The sequence below is a fragment of the Schistocerca serialis genome, chromosome 4, assembly GCF_023864345.2.
Source record: "Schistocerca serialis cubense isolate TAMUIC-IGC-003099 chromosome 4, iqSchSeri2.2, whole genome shotgun sequence".
Taxonomy (NCBI): domain Eukaryota; kingdom Metazoa; phylum Arthropoda; class Insecta; order Orthoptera; family Acrididae; genus Schistocerca; species Schistocerca serialis.
In genome coordinates, this window is record NC_064641.1 from 107,946,275 (window position 1) to 107,959,379 (window position 13,105).

Consider the following 13,105-nt stretch of genomic DNA (forward strand, 5'->3'; position numbering starts at 1 on the left):
AATTTTGCTGACACAAATTTTCTTTTTGGCCTTCAACACCTATTAACATGTGGAACTGATGTGGATTTTTTGGGCGGTATATCCTCATAACTTTGTCAAAATTACTATTCATTACAAATCAAATATTAACTTACTAAACTCATGACTGACTCAATAATACACATATGCTCAATACTGGAGACTTTTGTACATATGGTGAAGCTCAACTTACTAGGTTTATGGATATAAATATATGCTTCCACAGTCATTGTCACAATCAATAAAATTCTTCTGGGTTTGTAACCGCATTGTCAGTATGTAAAAACTACCAAAGTTTGGATCATAATGACAATACAGTCACAAACCCAGAGGAATTTTATTGACTAGTTTTGCTGTTGATGTGGTCTTCAGTCCAGAGACTGGTTTGATGCAGCTTTCCATAATACTCTATTCTGTGCAAGCTGCTTCATCTCCCAGTACCTACTGCAACCTAGTCCTTCCGAATCTGCTTAGCGTATTCATCTCTTGGTCTCCCTCTACGATTTTTACCCTCTGCACTGCCCTCCAAAGCTAAATTGGTGATCCCCTGACGCCCCAGAACATGTCCTAACAACTGATCCCTCCTTCTAGTCAAGTTGTGTCACAAATTTCCCTTCTCTCAATAGCATTTCAGTACCTCCTCATTAGTTACGTGATCTACCAATCTAATCGTCAGGATTCTTCTGTAGCACCACATTTCGAAAGCTTCTATTCTCCTCTTGTCTAAGCTATTTATCGTCCATGTTTCACTTCCATACATGGCTACACTCCACACAAATACTGTAAGAGAAGACTTCCTGACAAATCTATACTCAGCATTAACAAATTTCTCTTCTTCAGAAACGCTTTCCTTGCCATTGCCAGTCTGGGTCATTCGACATCAAATCAACAAATGAAACCATCGTTTTCAACCTTACCCTCTTGGATTTAAATGAAATTAAGTATGCCTATAGTACTCATAAATAGTGCCACAAATTAATTTTTTCACATTTTTCTAATGAAATGGACTTTCAAAAATTGAAAAACTGACAAATTTTTGACCCGCTGAACAATGTTGTTTTCTTTATAACTCATGTTCTAATTAAGCTAGAACAATAAAATTTACTTCACTGGAAAGCTCTTTAAAAGAGCTTTTATATGATACCAAACATCATTAGTTTAATATATATAAAAAACAAAGATGAAGTGACTTACCAAACGAAAGCGCTGGCATGTCAATAGACACACAAACAAATACAAACATACACACAAAATTCAAGCTTTCGCAACCAACGATTGCGTCGTCAGGAAAGAGGGAAGGAGAAGGAAAGACGAAAGGATGTGGGTTTTAAGAGAGAGGGTAAGGAGTCATTCCAATCCTGGGAGCGGAAAGACTTACCTTAGGGGGAAAAAAGGACAGGTATACACACACACACACACACACACACACACACACACACACACACACACACACATCCGCACATACACAGACAACACACACACACATCGTTTATAAAAACAACATTGTTGAATTTATCGAATTTTGAAAAACTGTATTTTTAAAATTCTCAAAAAAATATATGTGAAAGATAAACTTTACATCTACATATTCTCAAAGTTTCAACTTGGGATGAGCATGGGATCACTATCAAAAGCAATTTTACGTTTACCACGATTAACCAAAATCACAGTCAGATAGGTGAATTTCTCCAGAATGAGATTTTCACTCTGCAGCGGAGTGTGCGCTGATATGAAACTTCCTGGCAGATTAAAACTGTGTGCCCGACCGAGACTCGAACTCGGGACCTTTGCCTTTCGCGGGCAAGTGCTCTACCAACTGAGCTACCGAAGCACGACTCACGCCCGGTACTCACAGCTTTACTTCTGCCAGTACCTCGTCTCCTACCTTCCAAACTTTACAGAAGCTCTCCTGCGAACCTTGCAGAACTAGCACTCCTGAAAGAAAGGATATTGCGGAGACATGGCTTAGCCACAGCCTGGGGGATGTTTCCAGAATGAGATTTTCACTCTGCAGCGGAGTGTGCGCTGATATGAAACTTCCTGGCAGATTAAAACTGTGTGCCCGACCGAGACTCGAACTCGGGACCTTTGCCTTTCGCGGGCAAGTGCTCTACCAACTGAGCTACCGAAGCACGACTCACGCCCGGTACTCACAGCTTTACTTCTGCCAGTACCTCGTCTCCTACCTTCCAAACTTTACAGAAGCTCTCCTGCGAACCTTGCAGAACTAGCACTCCTGAAAGAAAGGATATTGCGGAGACATGGCTTAGCCACAGCCTGGGGGATGTTTCCAGAATGAGATTTTCACTCTGCAGCGGAGTGTGCGCTGATATGAAACTTCCTGGCAGATTAAAACTGTGTGCCCGACCGAGACTCGAACTCGGGACCTTTGCCTTTCGCGGGCAAGTGCTCTACCAACTGAGCTACCGAAGCACGACTCACGCCCGGTACTCACAGCTTTACTTCTGCCAGTACCTCGTCTCCTACCTTCCAAACTTTACAGAAGCTCTCCTGCGAACCTTGCAGAACTAGCACTCCTGAAAGAAAGGATATTGCGGAAGTTTCATATCAGCGCACACTCCGCTGCAGAGTGAAAATCTCATTCTGGAAACATCCCCCAGGCTGTGGCTAAGCCATGTCTCCGCAATATCCTTTCTTTCAGGAGTGCTAGTTCTGCAAGGTTCGCAGGAGAGCTTCTGTAAAGTTTGGAAGGTAGGAGACGAGGTACTGGCAGAAGTAAAGCTGTGAGTACCGGGCGTGAGTCGTGCTTCGGTAGCTCAGTTGGTAGAGCACTTGCCCGCGAAAGGCAAAGGTCCCGAGTTCGAGTCTCGGTCGGGCACACAGTTTTAATCTGCCAGGAAGTTTCATATCAGCGCACACTCCGCTGCAGAGTGAAAATCTCATTCTGGAAACATCCCCCAGGCTGTGGCTAAGCCATGTCTCCGCAATATCCTTTCTTTCAGGAGTGCTAGTTCTGCAAGGTTCGCAGGAGAGCTTCTGTAAAGTTTGGAAGGTAGGAGACGAGGTACTGGCAGAAGTAAAGCTGTGAGTACCGGGCGTGAGTCGTGCTTCGGTAGCTCAGTTGGTAGAGCACTTGCCCGCGAAAGGCAAAGGTCCCGAGTTCGAGTCTCGGTCGGGCACACAGTTTTAATCTGCCAGGAAGTTTCATATCAGCGCACACTCCGCTGCAGAGTGAAAATCTCATTCTGGAAACATCCCCCAGGCTGTGGCTAAGCCATGTCTCCGCAATATCCTTTCTTTCAGGAGTGCTAGTTCTGCAAGGTTCGCAGGAGAGCTTCTGTAAAGTTTGGAAGGTAGGAGACGAGGTACTGGCAGAAGTAAAGCTGTGAGTACCGGGCGTGAGTCGTGCTTCGGTAGCTCAGTTGGTAGAGCACTTGCCCGCGAAAGGCAAAGGTCCCGAGTTCGAGTCTCGGTCGGGCACACAGTTTTAATCTGCCAGGAAGTTTCAGGTGAATTTCTATTATTTTGCTAAACATGAAAATATTACAGTGTTAGATTTTGTTACATGGTCCACCAATTGTACTTTTGAAATGAATAACTGCTTATTAAACTTTGGTGCTAACTATTTATTAATAGCTGTAAAACCACGGGAAAAAAGAAGGAAAAAAAAGGAACTATCTCTCATTTTAAGGATTATATATAAAATGATTCTTTGGTGTTACTATCTGCATTCTATTCAGTATTTTATCTCTGGTTAATATTGTCTGCAATTTTCACCTATTGTTGAAAGTGACCCACACATTCTTTTGTTGCGAGGCAACTGTAGTGAAATTATGTGATTAACTCTGAAATATGTTTTGAATCCAGCTTAAAGGTACTTTTGTACAAACCTCACAAGAGTCTGTAAATTTGTATGCCTACAACCAGTTAATGTTTGCATACTATTAACATAACGAATTTTTTTTTTCAGGAAGTGAAAGAATAGAGAAGTAATATTGTGTAGTACTGAATATAGAAAGCTGGGGCAGTCAACTTCAAAAACTTTTTTTTTTAATTAGTTTGTTCACTTGAGAAATACAAAATGCCTAAAATTTCAGCTTTGTGCTGTAATCCATTTAATGAAAAGGGCCACAATAACCACAAGAAAAACTTATGGCCTGTTTCACAATGGATGATAGCAAGATAACCTTTCTTAACTTTAATTCAAAAAGTGTGTGACAACTGCTGTAAAAATATTGCACGAGTAGAAATTTGTGATACGTCTAGCACAGAAAATGATGATGATCTACTGCAGGGCTTCCCAACTTGTGGTCCGTGGACCCCTTAGGGGTGCGCTGGCTCTTTCTAGGGGGTCCGCGGCCACCTTTCACCAAATCGTGTGAAATAATGACAAATTATTGAATAAAAAATGTGAAAATCAAATTCATCACTATTTTCTTTTACGTGTGAAAAACGTGTACTTTTGCTTAAGGTCGTATCCCCAAGCATCCTTTGCAGTTCCCAAGTGAGAAAGTATACACAGTTTAGTGCCGGAGAATGCGGCTTCTCTGATCAACTGTATAGCAACAATACGGGGGTTGTTTGTGCGCCGGCTCACGGCGCTAGATGCGCTGAAACCATTTACGCTTGCGCGGAGTGAACTTTGTCAACCAGTCACAGCGCTCGCTGGCATGTATGTGGCCCCAGGCATCATTAAATGTTTAACTTGCTTTGGCAGTGCACTGCCTACTTCATAAGTCGATTTTTGACCAGTTTATTACTTCTAACATGGATTGGTGGCTGAAGTCAGGAACATTGAAGAAGGCTGCAGTTTCTCCATCGCCTTCACAACATTTTTCTTCGGATTTCACCCCCCCCCCCCCCCCACACACACGACTGTTACGAAATATGCATGCTCCTTACATAACAGTAGCCAAATAGTGGAAGTGAACAGACCATAAGCGACAGCTTGTCAACAGCGAACAGTTTGGACGTGACATTGATTGCTCTTAGCGGAAGACAGGTCCATCGTGTGAAATTTCAATTACCAAGTAATTTTAATCAGGCTATAGTGTGTTAGGGAGTAAATCCACTAGTAAGCGTCTGGATACAGTGAGAATTCCAATGGGATCGTTAATTTCAAGTTGTGTTCATTCATTTCTAAACCAAAGACTATTGATACTTCCGAGGGGGGGAATCATAGGGAACATGGCACCTGGACTGACTAGGGGTCCGCCATGGATTTTCAACTGAAGAAGGGGTCCGCCAGGTGAAAAGGTTGGGAAGCCCTGATATACTGTATTCTGTGGTGAAACAAGAAAGTGAAAAGGTTTTATGTGATAGTGACGTACAAGACATTGCAGCAAGTGAGGCCTTAGAAAGGTTGAATGCTTCTTTGCAGTCCGTTGGTGAATCGCCAATTAAGAAGAAATGACTCTGTGAAGCAAATTATCCTAAGGAAAAACTAATTAAATTAACTTCAACAATTCAAACAAAGGTATTACTGCTTCCTTCTGAAAAAGAAGCGGTGGTACATGATCATGCAGAATCTGAGATGATCAGTCAGCTATAAGATAAATTTCGTACATGTACATCTCGAAGTAAACAGATGGAAATTCTTACCATTTTACCTAAAAGCTGGAGTGTTAAGAAGCTTCAAGATGAATTTAACATAACACATTACATGGCTTGAAGAGTGAAAGATCTGGTGAAGGCCAAGGGAATTTTGTCTTCCCCAAACCCAAAACCTGACAAGACTCTTGATCAAACTGCTGATTTTGTTAGAAACTTTTATTGTTCTGATGAGATAAGCAGGGCAATGCCTGGGAAAAAAGATTTTGTGCTTGTGAGAGATAACGGAGAAAAACTGCAAGTACAAAAACAGCTAATTTTAAGTAATTTGAAAGAAATTTACGCGAACTTTAAAGACTACCATCCACAACTCGACATTGGATCTTCGAAGTTTGCAGACCTACATCCCAAAAATTGTGTTTTAGCTGGAAGCAGTGGTACACATTGTGTCTGTGTGTGTACTACCAATCAAAACTTCAAACTCATGCTGACCGGATGAAACATTCCTCAGCTGACAAAGGATGAAGATAATCCAATAAAAACTTACAAAGACTGCATTGCAAGAGTTGTATGTAATCAGTGAATGTAAATTCTGCCCTGGCCCAGAAACATTTAAGACATATTTACTAGATTTGTTGAATACTAATGATATTGATAATATAACTTATCAGCAATGGGTTTCCGTTGATCACACATCTCTAGAAGCAATCATAAAATCATCTGACAACTTTATTGATTGTTTTTTGGTAAATTTAAATCGCTTACACGACATTCATTTGTTGCTAATCAACAATCAACCTTCCAAAAGAGACTGAGAAATGAACTTAAAGAAGGCAAGGTCTTAGCGATCTGTGACTTTTCTGAGAATTACTCCTTTGTCATCCAGGACGAAGTTCAAGGCTGTCACCGGACAAACATGCAAGCAACGATTCATCCCATTGTCGCTTATTATAAGGATGGGAACAATCTCGAGCACACAAGTCTTGTAATCATATCAGAATGCCTAACACTTGACACTGTTGCTGTGCATTTGTTCCAATCGTACTTGATGGACTTCCTGACTGTTAAATTCGGTAGAAAACCAAGAAAAATGTAGTATTTCTCTGATGGAGCAGCAGCTCATTATAAAAATAGGAAGAACCTTATCAACCTGTGTCATCATGAAGATGATTTCCAAACTGAAGCTGGATGGCATTTTTCAGCCACCTCGCCTGAGAAGGGAGCTAGTGATGGTGTTGGTGGAACGTTTAAATGACTTGCAGCTCGAGCAAGTCTGCAACAGCCATACAGTGATCAAATAATGATACCAACACAACTTCATATGTTTGCCAAGGGTAGCATAGAAGGAAAGAACTTCAAGTACACTACTGAAGAAATGAAACTTATGGAGAGATTTGAGAAATGCTGCAAAATTTTAGGGACACAAAAACTTCACACTTTTATTCCTTTTAGCAAGGACAAAATAATAAGAAAAGTGTATTCAAACTCTGATGATAGTAAAACTGAACTAGTGACAGTTTCTGACAGTGATAAAATACCATTCAAAGACATAAAAAGGATATGTTGCTTATAATGGACACTGGTGGTTAACCTGTGTACTTGAAAAAAATCAGGAGAAGGATGAAATCACAGTTAGTTTCTTACATCCAGATGGACTGTCACCATCTTTTACATTTCCGAGTCATCCAGACATTCTTTCCATAAGCAGTAGGGGAGTAGTGACAATCGTGAGCCCTCAAACTGCTACAGGGCGAACATATAAGTTATCCAGTGCAGAAATGTTGATGTACAACAGACTGATTAGTTCTAAGTATGAAGAAGTGCACTAATAGGACACCTATTTGTAAATAATAGTCATTACTAACTGAATTTAGGTCTGATCTCAGGTATTCATCTTTCTGTGTTTTTTATTTATTTCTTGAAGTTTTCATTTTGTATTTATTAATTACAGAAGCATAAAACATATGTTCTTTTGTCAATTATACGTTATTTTTAATTTCTGCATTTTATAACAACATACAGCTGGTGAGAAGTAGGCGTAATATTTAAAATAAATTAGTTTTTACAAATTTTTAAAGCACCACCCTTAACATAAAATTGCTTTTAATAGTGAACCCTTGCTCATCCCAAGATGAAACTTTCAGAATATGTAGATGTAAAGTGTATCTTTCACATATATTTTTTTGAGAATTTTAAAAATACAGTTTTTCAAAATTCGGTACATTCAACAATTAACTCTTTAAAAGAGCTTTCCAATGAAGTAAATTTTATTGTTCTAGCTTAATTAGAACACGTGTTGTAAAGAAAACAACATTGTTCCACGAGTCAAAAATTTGTCATCTTTTCAATTTTTGAAGGTCCATTACACGGTAACTTTTCGTCAGAAAAATGTGAAAAAATTAATTTGTGTCATGATTTATGAGTAATATATGCATACTTAATTTCAAAAAAATCTGAGAGGGTCAGGTTGTAGCACTTGTTGATTTGACATGGAATTGCCCGTCTACAATTTATGTCCTCTCTACTACGACCATGATCAGTTATTTTGTTCCCCAATTAGCAAAACACATTTGCTACTTTAAGCGTCTCATTTCCTAATCTAATTCCCTCAGCATCACACAATTTTATTCGATTACATTCCATTATCTTCATTTTGCCTTAGTTGATGTTCATCTTACATCCTCCTTTCAAGAGGCAGTCCATTCCATTCAACTGCTCTTCCAGGTCCTTTGCTGTCTGACGGAATTACAATGTCATCAGCGAACTCCAATGTTTTAATTTTTTCTCTATGGATTTTATTTCCTACACCAAATTTTTCTTTTGTTTCCTTTGGTGCTAGCTCAATATAAAGACTGAATAACATTGGGGTTAGGCTAAAGCGGTCTCACTCCCTTCCCAATCACTGCTTCCCTTTCATGCCCTCGACTCTTTATAACTGACATCTGGTTCCTGTAAAAATTGTAAATAGCCTTTTGCTCCCTGTATTTGACCCAACACCTTCACAATTTGAAAGAGTATTCCAGTCAACATTGTCAAAGGCTTTCTCTAAGTCTACAAATGCTAGAAATATAGGTTTGCCTTTCTTAATCTATCTTCTAAGATAAGTCATAGGGTCAGTATTGTCTCATGTGTTCCAACATTTTTACATAATCCAAACTGATCTTCCCCGAAGTAGGCTTCTACTAGTTTTTCCATTTGTCTGTAGAGAATTCGTGTTACTATTTTGCAGCTGTGATTTATTAGACTGAGAATTATGTTATTTTAACACCTGTCAACATCTGCTTTCTTTGGGATTGGAATTATTATATTCTTCTTGAAGTCTGAGACTGTTTCGCCTGTCTCATACATCTTGCTCATCAGATGGTACAGTTTTGTTAGGACTGGCTCTCCTTAGGCTATCAGTAGTTCTAATGGAATGTTGTTTACTCCCGGGGCCTTGTTTCGACTTAGGTCTTTCAGTGCTCTGTCAAATTCTTCACGCAGTATCATATTTCCCATTTCATCTTCATCTACGTCCTCTTCCATTTCCATAATACTGTCCTTACCCTTGTATAGACCCTCTACATACTCCCTCCACCTTTCTGCTTAGAACTCATTTTCCATCTGAGCTCTTGATATTCATACAAGTTGTTCTCTTTTCTCCAAAGGTCTCTAATTTTCCTATAGGCAATATCTATGTTACCCCTGGTGATATATGCCTCTACATCCTTGCATTTGTCTCTTGCCATCCCAGCTTAGCCATTTCACACTTCCTGTCAATCTCATTTTTGAGACTTTGTATTCCTTTTGCCTGCTTGATTTTTATATTTTCTCCTTTCATCAATTAAATTCAATATTTCTTCTATTACCCAAGGATTTATGGAGTTTAATTTTGTGAAATATCTCCCAACACACCACTGAAAATTTGACGTGCCCTGTAGATATTGTTAATTAAGTCCTCCAGCTAGTGGTGGCAGGAACAGCTATGTGATGGCATGGAATGGTAGCCCCACACCCACACTGTAACGATTTTTTTTGGGGGGGGGGGGGGGGTGGGGGGGGGGGGGTGTAAACCTTGCCTGCCTCTCGCCGTGCAGGCAACGTAACCAAGCGAAAGCAGACATCACACAAGGAGTTAAAAGTCAAAAGTCGGATCAATGTTATAACATTTTTACTAAAGTTCCTAAATGAAAAAATTACGTCACCAGGAAAGGAAACAGTACAAAACAAAGTGAAGTACAATAGAAAACAATGGCTCTCACACAGCATTACCAATTCAGGAACATGGAACTGATCGGGAAACTTCAAAGTTACCATAATATACGTGTTCGCAAACTCACTGGTTTCGTCACAACACTTTTACTCCAGGTGATAAATAACAGTACGATACATACCTATGATGCCTGTATTTTGTGAATCCTTCACTTCCGAAGTCCAATCCTGTAGGTACAACCTTCACGTCACGTTTCTTAAGCGCATAGTCAATTATACATTCGTTTTCTTCAGGCTACAAAAGAGCAGAGATAGTTATAAGAGCATGTGGAAACATAATGCTTCTAAAGTACACGACAATACAACTGAAAATGGTTATACACAAGCATTCTCGACGAAATGTTGCGGGCCATACGGGATGCCAAAGTATGAGAAATTACCTCCCACATGCTACAATAACTTTTTGGTCATAAACACTTTCTCTGCATAGTAACATTACGGAAATACGTCTCCCACCTCAGGAGCAGGTAAATAAGTAAATGTGAACTACTGTATTTAATATAAATATTATACTGCGAGAAATCAAACAATTATTACATTTCCAAATTTTTCAAAAATCACAGCTTAACACAGTCGGCACTTATCGGGGAGAGGATATGAGTGTATATACGATAGGGAAACGGCATGAGGCATGAAGTGTTGGGTTATTGGAACTGTATCCATAAATTTACTTCCTTTCAAATAAAAAATAACTAGTTTTTCCTGATCAAAATGGTGTATATTTTCGAGTGTTCAGTCGTGTTAATGACATGTCTCAAAAAATAGCATCGTCAAACCCAGCTTGCCAAGCAAAACTCGCCATATATTTATAAGTTCACAATGACCACCAATACGGCGCAAAATATTTTGTATCAATCCTCAATTCCCGCGAAACTCTGCTACTTCCCAAATTACGACAGCTCTGTCCAACCACGATACTCACAGCATCGTCTCCCCAACAAGATCAAAAACCTACTTGGAGCGAGGCACTTGGAAGCCTTGCTGCTTGTCGCACGTTGACCACAGGCGTCTAGTGCCAACAACTCGCAATGGATCATGGTAGCGTGACCATAGCGACATCTATCGGTTTGGTCGGTAGTTGAAGATTCCTTCAACGACGTTAGCTCCCGACGCCTGAATCAGTTCTCCATAGAGATGGGCAAACTGAAACACGTAACTGTTTCGAAACAAATGAAACAGTACAATGTAATGTTTCGATGCACTGTTTCGAAACAGTTTGTGTTTTGTAATCTAATAAACCTAGACATTTTGTCATCTTGAATGTCTACTGTATAGGTATGTCCATATAAACACAAATGAGGTGCGAGAGCGCTAATCATATCGCAGGAAGTATGAAACTATCACTTATGCGTCTTGGCAGTTTCGTATTTCATGCAGCAAATGCGCTGCTTTCGTGTCGTGCGACTTTCATACTTTTCAATTGGCTGAGGACAGCCATAGCTGAAGACAGAAGAACCAACACGAACGGAACTGGAGGTGGGAGCGAACAGCAGAAACAACGGATATGGTACTGGGATTCCCACATTCCGTTAGTATGGGAATATACCCATCCTGCTAATTCCCATGCACACAAAGGGAATCATTGTGGATAATAGGCACAGTGACTATAGACTCACAAATAATGCCAAATAATTCGAATAAATAACAAAATATAACAGAAAAAATTTTGTCTTTCAAGGTGTTTCGAACCGTTACTGTAAATTCACCATGCTTCCCAGCCCTTCCCGTTCACCATTACACTATCAATGATATGTCAAACAGATTGCTTGCAATTATACCTACATTAAATTTATGCATATGTATAATAACTGTCACTCTACGCCTTTTTTTTATTCAAAATGTTCTAGGCTTAACGCGTTTCTTAATATGATTACTGTACTTGAACAGAGAAACGTATGTTATAAAAAAAAAAGTGTAATTTAACTGAATGATTTTCACATATTTATTATTTTGAATGTGAATAGTATGCGTTGTTTTATTGTTTGGTTAATGTTTATAAAGCAAATGTTACGCCATTTCGGAATAGGACAGTCATCTAGAAACGAAGCTTTATTTTCGGATATCTTAAGCTTCATGCTATTGCTTGTCAAAACGATTTGGCATTATTTGTGAGTCTATAGTCACTGTGCCTATTATCCACAATAATTCCCTTTGTGTGCATGGGAATTAGCAGGATGGGTATATTCCCATACTAGCGGAATGTGGGAATCCCAGTACCATATCTGTTGTTTCTGTAGTTCGCTCCCAACCTCCAGTTCCGTTCGTGGTGGTTCTTCTGTCTTCAGCTACGGCTGTCCTCAGCCAATTGAAAAGTATGAAAGTCACACGACACGAAAGCAGCGTATTTGCTGCATGAAATACGAAACTGCCAAGACGCCTAAGTGATAGTTTCATACTTCCTGCGATATGATTAGCGCTCTCGCACCTCATTTGTGTTTATATGGACATACCTATACAGTAGACATTCAAGATGATAAAATGTCTAGGTTTATTAGATTACAAAACACAAACTGTTTCACTGTTTCGAAACATTACATTGTAATGTTTAATTTGTTTCGAAACAGTTACGTGTTTCAGTTTGCCCATCTCTACTGTTTCGATGCAATCAGTCCGTTCCAAGCACAGGTGGACTGAAACAGCCTTATTTTGAAACAACGATACAGTTTCTGTGTCTGGCTCGAGATCGAATCTGGTCCGGATATCCGAGACAGGGGCAGAATGAAACACCACTGTTTCGAAACAGTGAACCACAGCCGTTCCGAAACACTGAAACAGTTCCACGTATCGATACACTGTATCGAAACATAGAAACAGTGGCCAAGTCTAGTTCTCCAGCTTGCCTCTTGAAAAACAAACACCGCGACAATGTTTCTCGTACATATTCTATTTATATTCACGGCAATCCAGAGTGGAATACTTCGACACGTTGTCTTACAATGTACATCATTCTACTCGACCCTGACTACGTCATTCCCACACGTCTGTTTAGATTGCCCCATAACGTTTTTTTCCCCCTCTGCGTAGCATATAACGCCATAAACAGTTTCATTTTTCTCCTTTAATAGAGCTGAGTTTTGCAGTTAATAAAATGTTACCGACTGAAAATTGCATTTTCGATTTACTTACTTATTTATAGACAGTATAGGGCGCCAGATCTGTCGTTATTGGAAAATCTGAACCATTTGTTGCTTTCAGATAGCTGGCCTCGCTCAAAGAAGGAACACTCAATGGAAAAAATATTCAAGTCGTCATTGAACATTTGCTATTTTCCACTAAAACAAAGCAAAATGATGAAATTAAGAATAAGAGGACCGAAACGCATCAA

The 13,105-nt window shown here is 39.6% G+C and overlaps 1 protein-coding gene across 1 annotated transcript in view; it reads right to left on the reverse strand.

Annotated features, from left to right (window-relative positions):
- Nucleotides 1–13,105, reverse strand: part of LOC126473217 (uncharacterized) — a 154,738-nt gene that overhangs the window by 5,885 nt on the left and 135,748 nt on the right. Inside the window, exon 11 of the mRNA XM_050100128.1 lies at nucleotides 9,903–10,015. Coding sequence (XP_049956085.1) covers nucleotides 9,903–10,015 — 113 coding nt within the window. The remainder of the gene's footprint in view (nucleotides 1–9,902; nucleotides 10,016–13,105) is intronic.